Source organism: Oryzias melastigma, linkage group LG19, assembly GCF_002922805.2.
Source record: "Oryzias melastigma strain HK-1 linkage group LG19, ASM292280v2, whole genome shotgun sequence".
NCBI classification, from domain to species: Eukaryota; Metazoa; Chordata; class Actinopteri; order Beloniformes; family Adrianichthyidae; genus Oryzias; species Oryzias melastigma.
Window position 1 is genome coordinate 7,136,013 of NC_050530.1, and position 15,995 is coordinate 7,152,007.

At 36.8% G+C, this 15,995-nt stretch overlaps 1 protein-coding gene across 1 annotated transcript in view; it reads left to right on the plus strand.

The window, feature by feature from the left end:
• The window catches only part of lgi1b (leucine-rich, glioma inactivated 1b), a 16,819-nt gene extending 1,885 nt beyond the window's left edge, over positions 1–14,934 (plus strand). Inside the window, exons 3-10 of the mRNA XM_024285325.2 lie at positions 765–836; positions 1,812–1,883; positions 8,788–8,859; positions 9,228–9,397; positions 9,686–9,850; positions 11,614–11,834; positions 12,096–12,342; positions 12,586–14,934. Of these exons, the coding sequence (XP_024141093.1) occupies positions 765–836; positions 1,812–1,883; positions 8,788–8,859; positions 9,228–9,397; positions 9,686–9,850; positions 11,614–11,834; positions 12,096–12,342; positions 12,586–12,935 (1,369 nt within the window). The 3' untranslated portion in view covers positions 12,936–14,934. The remainder of the gene's footprint in view (positions 1–764; positions 837–1,811; positions 1,884–8,787; positions 8,860–9,227; positions 9,398–9,685; positions 9,851–11,613; positions 11,835–12,095; positions 12,343–12,585) is intronic.
• The last annotated feature ends 1,061 nt before the right edge of the window (positions 14,935–15,995 follow it).

Sequence of the window (15,995 nt, forward strand, 5' to 3'; positions counted from 1 at the left end):
AAAAAAAAAAAAAAAAAAAAGCTAGCTTAGCTATGCACCTGCGTGAGCGGCTGCATGTCTGCTGTTCTCTGTCTTTAATGTTTGTTCAATAATTTCCTTTGAGATAATTAAAGTAAATCTATCAATAAAAAACTTCAGTAGATAACAAATTAGCTGAAAACCTCAGCATTTTGCTAAAATATTAGCAAAACAAATTAGCATAACATTCCTCAGTAAACTAAATGGTCAAAAACGTTAGCATGTTGATAAAATAGAAGCTAAACTGTAATTTTTTTGAAAATTACTACTATTTTATTTTTAATTCGGCCAGAGAGCCACGATGGAGGGATAAAAGAGTCACATGTGGCTCTGGTTTAGGGTCTCATGTCCTCCTTAAAATGCTGAGAAAACCATGCCGTCATATTAGGTAATGTATCCGTATTTTCTCCTTTAATCTGTTTGAAATGTCCATAAAGTTTTATTTTGAACGGTCTTCCTGGCACCAACCCCCTCTGCATTTAGCCCACCATCTGGATTTAGGCTTGATTTTAACAAATGCCTCCCTTCTAACTGTAAAGGATGAGCTTTTCTATTGTTATCGACCTTAAACACCCTGGATTAAAAAGAAGCCGCATTCATTTGTTTTTCAGATCATTAAAGAACAAATCTGTTTAAATATTACCCAAATTCTTGCATACTTACAGTTTTTAGTGGAATACTTTCTATTTAAAATTAAAGAGAATTTGTTTTCCTTGATGAAAATAACAAATTTTCCTTCTTCACAGATTATTCACAGCAAACACGTTTGATATAATTGACGAGGATGCGTTTGCTGGTTTACATCACCTCGAATACCTGTAAGTATTTTATGTTGAAATTACTACAGACTACATGTACTAACAAAACTTTATCGAAAAAAAAGGCTTCCATGTTTTGTGTGTGTGTTATTCAGTCATCACATTAATAAAAATAAAATAAATTAAAAAAACAAGCTGGATTTTGTTTTCCAAAATGAAACAAACAAACTTTGTTTTTGTAGGAATTACTTTGAATGAATTATTAAAATCTATTTTTGGTAAACTTTTTACTTGCTTGTAAGGTTAGTTTTTTTTTGCCAAACACTGAGCTTTTTATAAGCTTTTAGGTTTGGCAACAGCCTTATAATGAAGCTACCGCCGCCATGCCTTAAAATGGTTCCCTTGTCTGGCCAAATAACTCAAATTACAAGTTTTCTGTCTTATATTTTTTTTACAGAACAAAATTTATCAGATGTGGACTGAGGTTCTTAAAGTGACAGAATCTGAGCCTCAGTCTAGTGAAACTGTTGTTTAAACAGTTACATGTTTACGCCGACACAAAGCAACCAGCATCAATAAATGCTGAAAAATGACAGGAAATGGCTTTGAAAAGTTTTTTTTTAATATGTTTAAAAAAGTAGCTTTTATATTCTATTGCTTTTATTTATTTATTTATTTTGACCAAAAAATATATATATTGTATATTTGACCCTATAAGTGAATACAAATTTAATTGAAAACCTTTATATACACTTATTTAGGATTATTTAAAGAACTAAAACAACTATTAAAATGATAAAATGTTCAATTTTAAATACAAATTGTCGCCTTTTTAATAGAAAGAGAGAAATTTGCACAAAGATTATACTGTATCTAACGGTTATCCATATCTTTCTTCATACATGATTTAAAAAACAACAATAGGAGTAACATTGAAAACCTTAATGAATGTGAGATTTAAAAAAAAAAAGTTTTTTTTGTTTTTTTTATTTTGCTGTTGTTACATTCATTAAAGTTTTCCTTTTTTGTGCACAGATTCATCGAAAACAACAGAATTGCATCAATATCTCCAAATGCCTTCCGGGGCCTGAAGGCTTTGATCCACCTGTGAGTAACTCCTTTATTGTTTCATTAACAGAAAACTTTGAATTTTTTCATCTTAAAATATTTTTTTTGGGCTAGTTAAATGTGAGAATAGAACTGAAAACACCAGAGTTTGAACGTCATTGTGCATCTCTTTCCCCTATATGTCACCGTATCACTTTACAGCTGTGTGGAATGCAAAGGTAGGCAGAAGTGTTACTGCAGGGAAGGTGACTGTAGGATTGGAGAGGTCAGCGGGATCAAGTTGCAAAAGAGGAAGAGTAAAAATATAATTATATTTTTTGTCGTTTATAATTTTTCTCAGAAATTTAATTTTTTAAGCAACATAGTAAAAAAAGGTTGTTTAAGCAGCTATTTTAAGTACAAAAAATGCTAAAAAAAAATGACTGTTTCAGAGCAGAAAACTCACTGACTATTAATGTGATGCAGATTTTTCTGCTCCCGTTTAACAGAGTCAACAAAACTGAAGGTAAAGCGAGGATGTTAGTGACCCTCCAGGTCATTTCTATATATAGTGGTAATCTAATCTTAAACCAAGTGAACCATAATGTGTCTGCGGGAGTGTGTACAATACCCAAGACCAAATAGTTTTACCAAAACTGACCAAGAAACAAACAAATGTCTAAATAAATGGAAAAAAATAGCAGTTTAATCCCCACTACCTTCGTTTTTATTTATTTGCTCTCAAAATACAAATATTAACCCATGAGAAAACATTTCTCTTGAAATATAAAATTATGAGGAATATACCACAGAACAAAATTCTGATGTTTTTCTGCCACTCTGATATCGCCATGTGAATTAATAGTGATTAATCACAACACAAAAGTGTAATTTATCAGATTTAAAAAAAAATTGATTGACAGCCTTAATCACAAATAAATGTTCTAAATGTACAGTTTTGTGTGTGAGTTTATATTGTGATTATTCGTGGATAAATTAAGTGGTCGTCAGATATTGTAACATAAAAAAAGTTAATTGTGATTAATAGCGATTAATTTTTTCCCAGGTTTGCGATTAATTAGTTAATTTTTTTAATCGATTCCCAACCCTAGTTACGATTAATAATTAAGTAAAGTTTAATAAGCAAGGTTCAGAAAATATTGGAACAGACATGAAATCTGTGTGATAAAAACAACATTTTGCAATTTAAAATGAATTTTTAAAAAGAGAGGAATCAATGTCCATGTTTATGATCAATTGTTGAACTTGGACATATTATAGACGCACTTTCTGAGGTTAGACTTAAAAAAATCAGCTCAAAATTGAACTTCTGAGTGTTTCTTTATTCAAATTGTTGTGACTCAGAAACAATTCTGTTTGAAAAAGAGTGTATTTGTTTAGTAGAAAAGATTCTGTGCAGGCCACAAGTGGAAGAGCATGTAAACAGGGAGCTCTCAGTATCACGGACGGGAAGTGGGGCGGAGTTGCTCCACAACTGAGAAGCAATTATCTACAGAAACTATGTCCTAAAAACGACACAGGGTTTTAATAAAAACAGTATAATCACAATTAAAAGACTACTGGGAGCGTTTTAGATCAAGAGATGACCGGAGTGTCTCTTTAAAAAGCCAATGCTACTCCTTTTTTTTTTTTTTTCTCATCACTTTAATGGAAGGTACTTAGAGGAAAGGCAAACTTTTGGCCCCTGTCTGGAAACTCCTCTGTCGGTCCGCCAAAGTGAAGGTCACAGGTCCTGAGAAGAGCTGCTCTGGCCCGCGGCCAAACTTTGTGACGACAGTTATTGCACCGATGCTGCTGCAATCTGCTCTAAGTGTAGAGGAAACATTTCAGGACGGTAACCTTGGAAGCATTTCGAAAGTGAGTTGCCTTCAGCCAGTGTAGTTAAGTGTCTGGGCCTCAGAAGAGTATCAACAGAATCTGTGACTTCTTCAACATCCAGGTTGATCTCTGAGAGCTGCCCTTTGGACAAAAGCTTTTGTCACAGAAAAAAATATACTAGAATCTATAGCTTGAAGATACATGTTTATCAAAATAGGACAAAACTTATAAGTGGAAAGTTTTCAACATGTTTTTTAGAGATAAACGATGAGCTCCTCAAAGCAGAGATTAGGATAACAGATTAGTGGGAAAAGAGACTAAATAAGACTTTTTAAACCACTGGAAGGAACAGCATAAAGAAAAACAACTATGTAGCTCTTGAAATATGAACAAAAATAGAGTTTGTTCATCAGATGTGTACTTTAATCCTGGAGAGGACTTCTGCTCCTCAAGGCCAGTGAGGACCATAAAGGAATGGAGGAAAAGTAAAAGCTTTAGAAGATTTCTGGGTCAACAAGTAGACAGAATCTGCTGCTATTTTACTACAATTTAAATACGTTCTTTTCTAAGAGCTAACATAAAATAAATGATTTTATTTGTGGTAATTGATTAATATCAGCTTGATGTACATTTTAAAAAGTTGATCAAAAAACAACCACTATTTTTCCTTTAGCAAATCCAAATACAGATGCAGAGGTATAGGTCATTGCTGACCTATACCTTCTTGCCGTTTCACACAGCCACCATGTACAATTTGGACATATTACACGGATAAAAATTGGTCATTTGTGAATATACTTGGAAAAATTGAGAAAAGTTGTGGTCTTTATGTGAAATTTTGATGAATGAACCACATTAAAACCACAGAAGTTTGAATAAGTCTTGCAAAGAATCCTTGCTTCATTGAATTTCTTCACTTTGACATTCAGAGTACTGAGCAGAAATTACATCGCGTCACGGCAATACTTTGTTCTGCTTAAAAAGTCGGATTCCCCTGGTCCGCACCAGTTCTACGTAAGCTGCTATAGGTGCCAGCCGAGGCGGAGGTCCTTCCTTGGGAGGAGTCGCAATTTGGGACCCTACCGCGATCGCCCCACAATAGACCCGCCCAGAAGAGCTGGACAGGGAGAGCAGGAGTCCCCACTCAGTATAGACTGCTGGAGGGGCGAAAGATTGGCCAATTACAGTGTTCCAACAAGTTTCTTCAAGTTAAATTTCAGACTTTTTAAGACCTTTTTAAGGCCATTCCCATTGTATTAATTTCTTCCCATTTTATGGTCAAAACTGCAGCTGCTTGTTGTTTATGGTCTGTGCCTTCATGCTGTAGCATGCTTTTTTCTTCTTCTTTCTCTTTTGATCAAATTTCCATCATTTGATCAAAACAACTGCGGTTACAAATTTAAATTTTTAACAAAAGAAGTGCTAGAAATTGAAGGCTCAGATATCAAAATTCAATACATTTTTAAGGCTTTTTAAGATATTATTTCCAAACTCAATACTTTAAAGACTTTTTGAGACCCTGCAGGAACCCTACATATACCCGTCACATAATACACCAATCGTCCATGAATTATTGCGCTGTTTCATGAGTCATTTACATAATTTTGTGCTCCATATACACAGTATAAAAGTTATACATCGTCCATGGTCCATGCTTGAAAAGTCCATTAGACATACATGGACATACGTGGAACGGTCATGGAAAGCCACAAATTTGCCTTTGCATCTCCAAAAAAACACGTACAATTGGGTAAGATTTACGTAATAATTGCATATAAACTATGTAAAATACAAATAAACTCTCAACCGACCAAAAACTTTTAATAGCTCCAAACCAAATTCACATAAAGACCCATCGGCTAAAACCCTGAACAGACATCTGAGCGTTGACGAATGACGAACACACAAAATATATTACATATAATATAAATACAATAGTGGTAAATGTGCAAATTGTATGTAGCGGCAGTGGTACTCGACCGTTGTAAGCAAATTGCTTCTGGAAAAAATGTGATCTCAGTGTTTTTACTTCCAAACCAACTGCTTTGTCTCAGCTGCAAAACAGGCATCACTGTTGACCCTCATGGCCCCCCAGGGAAATCACCTGCGTTGTTGTGACTCTTCCAGTTCAGATATCCAGTTCATTACTCTCAGATCAGAGTTGAAGCATCGTGTAGGGAAAGGACAGCTTCTACTCTCAGGACTCCTCCTCTCTGATTGATGAGGAGTGAGTGATGGAGTAAAGCTGGAGTTTGCTTCGTACCAGGTGTTCACCAAAAGCAAGCAGTTTAGATTATTGACTGAAGCTTTGCATGAATGATGGAAGATGATGAGCAAATTTAAGAGGTTGGCTCTTCTACTGACCCTATCTGACTGTTAGCATTACTGCTATTGTTTCATGGCTTCTTAAAAAGAAGGATACGTTTTTTTTAAGAACCCAAGAGGAGTTCACGTTCTTTTCTAAAGGACTTTCAGTTCTCCAATCATCTTTTGATCTATTTTAAAAGCTTTCCCAGTCTTATTTTAAGGATGATTATGCTCTTTTTAAGTAAAATCAAGTTGTTTTCTTGAACGTAGTTTCTGCAGAGTGGTAGGAGTTTATTAGAAAGTCGCCTTTACGTTGTGGGCGTGGTTTTCAACGTGGAGCAACCCCATCCCCCCTTCCCATTGCTAAGAGTTGCTCTGGTTACTCTGTTTACACGCACTCCGGTTAGCTAACTGCCCCTCATACCCCCAATTTAACATTACCGGTGCCACAAAAATGGTGAGCAATATTGGGGCTATCCAGCTAGAGCCAGATGACAGACGAGGAGAACAAAGACGTACATGGATCTATTTGTGGATCCTAACAGGGTGCTTGTGGCGCGCCCACTGTATTTTCTACAAACAAATACAATTTTCTTCAATTAACATTAGTTAGTCTTCGGATTCACACTAATCTGAATAAAAAATACTCAACAAAGTTATTTAAGCTTAATTTTCTTAATATATCAACAGAAAAAAATGTCATAAAAACATGTTAAAAACACCATTTTCATTAAGGTGAGTCTTTAAGTTAAACAGCATTTAAACAAAAACATGGAATAAAAATGAAAGATTTACCTTAATGGTGTCACTAATTAGGATTTTTAGGCAAATATAATGGTGAGTACATATTATATTTATATTATGTATTATATTTTATAGTATTATGCAATATATAATAATATTCATATATATATATATAAATTAATGATCATATATAATATAATAGTTATTATATATAATGTATATATTATACATATTATTATTTGTTATATATTATATTTATATTATTGTTGGCATCCTTCTGTCTCTAGAGACAATGGAGTCTGCACCCTTCCTGTGTTTTTTAATTTGTGGAGCTGCAACGTCGGCTGTGGCTGAATAGGCCAATGCGGGAGATGCAATTCCTACCACACTTGCTGCAATTGTAGCCACTGGTAGGAGCCGTTTGGGGAACAGTCGCAGACTGAGTCCTTTGCTGTTTGCGACTCTTCCTTTCCACCCGCCGGATCTCTCTCTTCTCCTCGGCCTGCTTGACGGCAGTTTTGACATTTGCACGCCAGCTAGAGCGGTCGGAGGTTGCTATCTCGAGATCTGCTGGGTTGATGCTGCATAACTTCAGATCCCTCTTGCAGACATCCTTGTAGCGCAGGACAGGTCGTCCGGTTGGCCGTGTTCCTGTGGTTAGCTCGCCGTAAAGGATGTCCTTTGGAATGCGGCCATCATCCATCCTGCATACATGTCCGAGCCAGCGCAGGCGCCTCTGGGAGAGGATGGTGAGCATGCTTAACATCCCTGCCTGGGCCAACACGGCTGTGTTGGTGATGTGGTCCTGCCAGGTAATGCCGAGGAGTCGTCTGAGGTTGAGCATGTGGAAGGCATTCAATCTTCGCTCTTGGTGAGTGTAAAGGGTCCAAGCCTCGCTGCCATACAGAAGGGTGCTCAGCACGCACGCCTGGTACACCTTCATCTTTGTGTTGAGGGTCAACATGCAATTGTCCCACACACGCTTCGCTAGGCGGGCCATGGCGGTAGCTGCTTTGCCTATCCTCGTGTTGATCTCGGCATCGAGGGATAGATTGCTGGAGAGAGTGGAGCCGAGGTATGTGAACTTGTCCACCACCTCCAGGGTGTGATCGCCGATGGTGATTTTGGGAGTGGTGCTGACATCCTGACAACATCCTGATGTTGGTCTTTTTGAGGCTGATGGTTAGACCAAACTCTGTACATGCCTCAGCAAAGCAAGAGATGAGTCGCTGGAGAGCAGCTTCCGTGTGAGCAGTGAGGACGGCGTCATCGGCAAAGAGCATCTCCCGGATGAGGACCTTGCGCACCTTTGTCTTTGCTCTGAGGCGAGAGAGGTTGAAGAGATTCCTGTCGCTCTGTGTGTGGAGGAAGATGCCATCTTCAGACTCGCTGAATGCATAGTGTAGGAGCAGGGAGAAAAATATGCCGAAAAGTGTCGGAGCCAGGACACACCCCTGTTTCACGCCGCTCTTGATTGGGAAGGGGTCTGATGATGATCCGCCATAATGAACAGTGCCAAACGTGTTGTCGTGGAATGACGCGACCATCTTCAGAAGCTTATGAGGGCATCCAATCTTGTGGAGGAGGGCAAAGAGGCCAGACCGACTGACCAAGTCAAACGCCTTTGTCAGGTCGATGAAGGCGAGGATTATATTTATATTATATATTTATACAAAGCATATTTTTTTGTTTTACCTCTAAAGTTTTAAGTCATAATTACAGGTAATTAAAGAAGCCAGTTTTTGTATCTTGTCTGCATTTTTTGTTCATATTTTGTTCTGGTCATGTTCAAATTTAACTGTTTTCCTGGCACAAAGATAAGCCCCTGTTTCCCAGATTTGTCTTAGAAGCAGTTTCAACAACAACATAGTATTCTGAATGCCTCTAAGTAAAAAAAAACTGAGAAAAACTTGTGAGTTTAACTATATAAATATGTTTTTTATATCATGTATTCTATTAAATAATTACTTTTTCCACGTACATCTACTCAGTTTTCCTCACAGTTATAAAAATCACAGTTTAGTTTGCCTCTAATCTAATCCTAATGCATGTTTTCTCTCTCATTTCTGATCAGGAGTCTGGCCTACAACAACCTGGACACGCTGCCCAGAGATGTTTTCAAGGGCATGGATGCTTTGAGCAAAGTGTGAGTTTTTATTGTAGACAAGGTCTGATATTTTTTATTTAAGATTACTCTTTTATTTAGACCGTTACTATTTATTCTGCTGTGATTTTCTGTTGTATAATTGATTCTTCTTTTCAGGCAGTTCTGTTAACAACAGTAATACAAACTGGCAGTTTGTTTCTTTGAGAGATAATCATTTTGAGTGCTCAAATTCTTAGGAAAGAGTAGAAAATCTCTGAAGTCTCTTATTCTTTCTTTCTGATCTGAAAAATACATGCATATTGACACAACAAATTAATGGAAAATCTGAGCAAAAGCTGGAAGTAAAAAGTTATAAATACCCCTAAATGCTAAATATCAAGGTTTCTCTTCTTGGTCCACTTTTATAGAGATCTGCGAGGCAATAATCTGATTTGTGACTGCAAGCTGAAGTGGTTGGTGGAGTGGATGCATCAAACCAACGCCACCCTGGACCAGATTCACTGCAGCGGCCCCCCCATTCACCAAGGGAGGAAGATCAACGACCTGCTGCCGCACTCTTTTGACTGCATCACAACAGGTTTCCTCTGCTGAACTCCACTCTGTGTTTTACGAGAGCAACCAGGAGTGCTGCTGAGTTTCTGGGGGTCTCGGGCAATTGTCAACATGGGGGCCTCCCAAATACGCTGTGTTAAAAAATATAGTTTACATTCGAGAACAATAAAAAAGAATGAGCAAAATAAAACAAAAGAAAAAACAAATAGCAAAAATGTTACTTCTACAGCGGGGATCAACATTGAGTCAGTATTAATCTGTGATCCTTTGTGCTAGAAACTGCGCTGAATAACTGAAATGTTGATCCTTTCAGAGTTTGCTTCCTATCAGCCGCTGAAGTTTGAGTCGATTTCCGTGGAGGCGTTCACCTTTGACAATGAGCAGTACGTCGTGTTTGCTCAACCTTTCGCTGGGACCTGCAGCTTCCTGGAATGGGATCACGTTGAGATGACCTTCAGAACTTATGACACCATCGAAAGTGAGTTTTAAAAACAGTCACATACGCAGGAGAAGAAAACTATTTTGTCCCTTTAGATGACAAATTTAAATAAAAAAGGCTAGATTATGAAGATCTAATTATACTTGGAAAAATTATATAAAAGTTATTGTTAAAAACAGACCAATATATCATGTTTGAAATATTAAAAACATTGTTTTCTCTGAAAAAAAATCTTGGCCAAATGTGTCAAACGCCACAGAGATAAAGGCTTTGTAGTGCTAAATATTGAAACCAAACATTGCATCATTCTAGTGGGAGCAGTTTGGTACCACAGTAGGGAAACCTTCCTGTAGTCTTTCAGATAAAAAGATGTGTTTAGGATGTAGAGGAGAAAGAAGAAGTGAAAAAAATGATTATTTACATGAGATAATGAGCACAGCTCAGATATTATTCTTAAAAACCACTGAGCTCTGTTAATTTTTACACATCATATGCCAAAAATATTTTGTTTTTAATCAGAAAATTGAATCAGTTTCTCTAAACCTGAGCTGACTGAAATGCAAGAAGATAAAGTGAAAATGAGGTTGTCCTTGTGCCTCATGGATCAACACTTTTTGTCGCTCTGCCAGTGATTCAGGCTGTATGTGCACATTAAAACAGCTGATTTTATTTCTATATATAATTATCACACGAAGGCATCACAAAAATGGTAAAAAAATTTTTTTTTTAAAAAGTGATTTTTCTGAACTACTGGAAATGTATTTCTGGTATTAAGGCCAAATCCGAATTCTTCCACTAACCCTACGGCGTCTCCCTACCCCTAACTGAGAAAGGTGCTACATAAATAAACCTTACTTACTTACCCACGTTTCTCCTCCATGGCAGCGCGAGATGCGGAACACCCTTGTGGCAGAGGGATACAAAAGCCCTCCAACGCTTAGATTTCCCCTTCAAAAAAGTATTTTGGACACCCCTATCACTCCAAATGCCCCTACAATTGAAAGGGTAGGAAGAAGCCTGAGGGGTAGGGGAAGGATTCGGATACAGCCTCAATATAGAAAGCAAAAAATCTGAAAATGCACAGAAATTAAGCCTTTGTACTACACTTAACGTCTTACACTAACATCACACTGCAACACATCTTCAAGCAGCCACTTTCAAAGCCAAGTCTATGAAAGTGTGTGTTTTGGGGTACTTTGTTCAAAACTCTCATGTTCACATCTAGCTACACAAGTTTCTACGACCATTTATAGGTTCTACGTACAAAACCTCTGACCATTAAACGCGAGTTCCAATTAAACTAAGTCGAACTTTGACCAATTAGGGACTCGGATTGATTGTAACGCATGGGTGGTTTCCTTTTAATTCATGGAAGTGCCAGCCATTCGAAAATTGGTTATAGAGGAAAAAATAGTAATTGAGGGTATGTGACACAAAGTCTTTCATATGTATATTGTAATGGAGCTGTGAAAGAAAAAGCCTGGGGCAAGGTTTGCAAGATTTGCACTACTTTGACATTTCCCACCAAACCCCTCCCAACTGTTGGTGTGGAACATGCGCTAGTAATTAGAAAAATAACCCGTGTGAACACTATGAGACGTGTAAGAACACACTCTAAATGCCTCGTGTGTACTGGTATATTGCTTTAGGTTTGACTTGATTAGCGTTTGGAGAAATATAATATATTTGACTTAAATGTTTCCTTTAGTCCTTGATTTGATAACTAAACTGTATACTTCTCCTACTTAATAAATAATTTGTACTTTTGTGTTTTTATCCCTGTCATTTGTTTTCCTGTTGAGGTACCTCCACTGTCGTCTGCAAGCCCATGGTGATTGACCATCACCTCTTTGTCATTGTGGCTCAGCTGTTCGGGGGCTCTCATATTTACAAGCGCGACACCTCTGCTAACAAGTTCATCAAGATCCAGGACATCGACATTCTCAAGATTCGCAAGCCCAATGACATTGAGACATTCGTGATAAATGGGGAGTCGTTCTTCGTCATCGCTGACAGCTCTAAGGTTTCCATCTTTTCCTCCATTCCACTCGAGCAACATTAATTTAAGTTAAACAATAAACATTTTTGGACCAACTATAAAGCTTAGGTGTTGTTTCTCTTGTGCTAGTCTCTACCACATATTCTTGGTAAAGACCCATACATATTTAGTAAATACTTATTTGTTAATTAAACCAATATACGTATGTTAAAGTCTGACACAATATTGATATTTTTAGGTTAAAACTAATTACTAGCTTGCAGTTAACTTGTTCCCCTCTTACAGGCTGGCTCCACAACTGTGTACAAATGGAATGGGAATGGCTTCTACACCCATCAGTCGCTCCACCCCTGGTACAGGGACACAGACGTAGAATATTTGGAGATCTCAAACAAGCCCCACCTGATTTTGTCCAGCAGCTCCCAGAGACCTGTGGTGTACCAGTGGAACAGGAGCCAGAAAAAGTTTGACAGAAGGACCGACATACCAGATATGGAAGACGTCTTCTCTGTCAAACATTTTTGGGTGAAAGGTAAGAGCACTGGATTTAGCAACTTTACCCGTAATGGGTTGAATTGATTTAAAATATATTTATCAGTTTTTATCTTAAAGATTGTTGGTGGTGTTACAAAAGTTATGTTAAGGTCCTTCTGTTTTAAAATTTTCATTTTTGGAGTAGGAGTTTAGGATCTTAGTGTGCCTCCTACTTTATACCCCTCTTTAGCTGCTTCATTTCCCAGCGGAGCTGTTCCTTGAATCTTTGTCCTTTTCAAAGGTGATCTGTTCATATGCCTGACAAGATTCATCGGGGACTCCAGGGTGATGCGCTGGGACGGTGCCATGTTCAGAGAGGTTCAAACATTTCCCTCCCGTGGCTCTATGGTCTTCCAGCCCGTCTCCGTCAGCAACTGGCAGTATGCCATCCTGGGAAGCGATTATTCACTGACGCAGGTCTACCAATGGGACACTAAGAGGGGCCAGTTCATTCCATCCCAGGAGCTGAATATCCAGGCTCCCCGATCATTTTCTGTGGTTTCAGTTGACAACAGAGTTTTCCTGCTTGCATCCAGCTTCAAGGGGAAAAGTCAGATATTTGAGCACCATGAGATTGACCTGAGTGATTGAACCCAATATCTGAGAGAGAGAAAAAGGCTTTCGGTTATTCAGCAAGACCCATTCAAAACATTTTCTAAAGTAATAAAACAAAATATAAAGTGAAATCTAAATATTCTAGGGGGGGATCTAACATACATGACCTGGACCATTATTTAAAATTAGACATAGAGGTAGTTTCAATTGTAAAGTTCACTAATTTGTTTCTTCAGAACTTGTTATTGGCAACTCTGTCTCTTCTGAAAAATCCCTATCCTACCCATTTCAATTACTTTTTTGCATTTTTTGAGGAAATAATGCCATAAAGTCATGTTTTTATCTGCTCTTCAGTATTGCATCTGTTATTGCTAAAAAAAGTGTTACATATTCGCTCACACGTTTACTGTATTCCTTAGTAATAGAAACAGCCTAGAGGTTTAAGAATGTTGATGGTCGTTTAGAGCTTGATGAAAAAGTGAAATGTATACAAGAAGGAATGTGGGGATAAACTTCCAAAAGTCTTTGAAGAAAACTAGATTCATTACAAACTAATTGTTGGTGCAACAATAGCTTTGGTCTGACCTCAACCACTTTTAAAGAAATCAGATTGTTGGAGTCTTTGTGATCAAAGTAAAGAATCCTATCTCTCATATTATAAGCCTCTGGAAGATACTATGAGGGACTGAAATATGACATCATGTAATTAATATACTTCTACAAACCATTGTCCTAGAAGAGAAACGTTTTGGCTCAGAACACCCTGAATAGCACTGACTCATAGTCTTGGTTGGATAGTCTGACACCAGAGGTAGACAATTCTAGTCTTCAGGAGCTGCTGTTCTGCTTCTTTGTTGTCCTTACAGCTTCTAATGGGCTTAATACACCAGGTCAAGATAATCAATGGTGGAGCACATCAAGAATTGGAGGCCTGGTACTTTCCTTTTTTCTGTCACATATACAGTAAATCACACTCGACATACCCTTCATAGGATAAAATGTTAATGGGAATTTAGGTACTTTTGAAATAGCGTCCCATCAATGGCAATAGCGTCTAGCTATATATGTATTAGTCTCTGCCACCGTACAGCTTAATGTATACTTCCCAACGGATTGCTTTTAAATTTTGAGGAAGTCTTACCACAAGAGTTATCAAAAAACTGTCCGACAGAATGCTATATTTGAAGGACTCCAATGCAAAAGTACCTCTTATTTTTTTATTGCATACTCTTGTGATATTTGGGTGTCAGATGGCTGTGTATGTTCATCCTGCTCGTTTCTGCTGAGTCATAGGCATTTATTTCATTCTTAGACTGTGATAAGAGATCTTTAGTCATCTGTGAAAATATTTGTGTTTTTTAATAAATGGACAATCTCACAAATGTGCAAAAACCTCATCCCTTTTTAGAACTATGCCTTTAACATGCTAACACACCAACTAAAAGAGATTACATCTTCACTATTAGCGGATTATAGCTGTGGTCTTCAGTCTTTACCAATTATTTTCCACCTACAAAAGTGTGAAGAACAGTCCAAAAACACTGTGAGAAATTGCAAACAACCGACTGCCTGCGTGATGGATACATTCATAGAGTTGTAATGAATAACTCGCCAGAAGCATCCCACTGGATCATCCAGCCTTCTCTCCACTTCTCCTTTTTCTCCCTCTCTGACAAAACCATTGTTGTTGTTTTTTCTAAAAGCCGGCCACTGTGCAGCAAATGCTACCTGTCCTTTCATACTCTCCTCTCTTTCAGAAACAAAACAAGCTGAATATTGATAACAGTGTCCCTTGCAAAAAAATTGCCAAATAGATTTGACATGTTTACAGTACTGTGTAAAGTAATTTATATCAACTTTGTATGTAGATACAAGACTCTGTTATTTTGATAGCCTGTAAAATCAAGTGTAACCCATAGAAAATGTTTAACCTACTTGTATAATTAGTGTTTATTCTTAGAGAATATTATTTTTTTGTTGTCTTACTCATTGTATTTTATATTTGTAGTAATAAAAAAAATGAAATAGAAACCAATTAATGTTTTATATGTTTTTCTGATAAAGATTTAGCCAAAGGCAAATATTAGTCAAGTTATTACTTTTTTTAATATCCTTCAGCAGCCTAAGTCTGGACACATTTTATTAGCTTATAAATAGTAACGTACAAATGACAACGATAAGACTTTTTTATTGATGTTTTACGCCTACAGAAAATTATTTCTTTAATATATCTTATTTTACTTTTGAGGTAACCTTTATGGTCAAGTTATTCTAGAAATGACCGCATTGTTCAGAAGTTTATGTCTAAATGTGTATTTATTTTTACTGGGGCTAATAGTACGGTGGCACATCAACAAATCACTCTACGCCAAAAACATACATTTTAGAAACAAAATTCCATAAACCACAAATTTTAATAAAAAAACTAAAGTAACTTCCAAAAAGACAAAATACTAAAGTTAGAAAATGAATGACAAACCAGAAAAGGTAGGTGATTGAATGATGATATCCACTTTTGTTTCATATCAGGTCCCATGGTACCTAGCTTTTCCAGTTTCTTATTGTGTTTCATTTTTTTATATTACATATTGATTTCTGGAAATTAATTTTGTTTTCCAAAATGATTTTTTCTTTTATTTTATGGAAACTGGAAAAGGAAGGTATTATAGGAAATTGCTGATAGAATGATGACGTTTGTCCATTATTTCAAATGAAAGTTTGAAAGTTATTTGGCATAAAGCGATACTGGATATCAATCAGCGATGTCTCATAGTACTAACCTTTTGCTGTGTTTCATTGTCTTGTTTTTCTAACATTTCATTTAGTTGTTTTCTGAAATTTTTATGTCATTTCAAATGTTTGGTTTCTGAAGTTTTGTTTTCTAAAACGTAACACTGTTTTGCTTTTTAAATTGTTGTAGTGACCTTTAAATATTTTTGCATCGAGTGGATTGTTAGTGTCATTTTTACAGTTTATAAAGAGTAATATGTGACAAAAATAAGATACTTTATTTGATAAGAAAATATTGCTTAAGCCTACAGAAAATTATTTTGTAAAACCTTTTTTTAAAAACCTTTGTGGTTATCTAACCTTTAT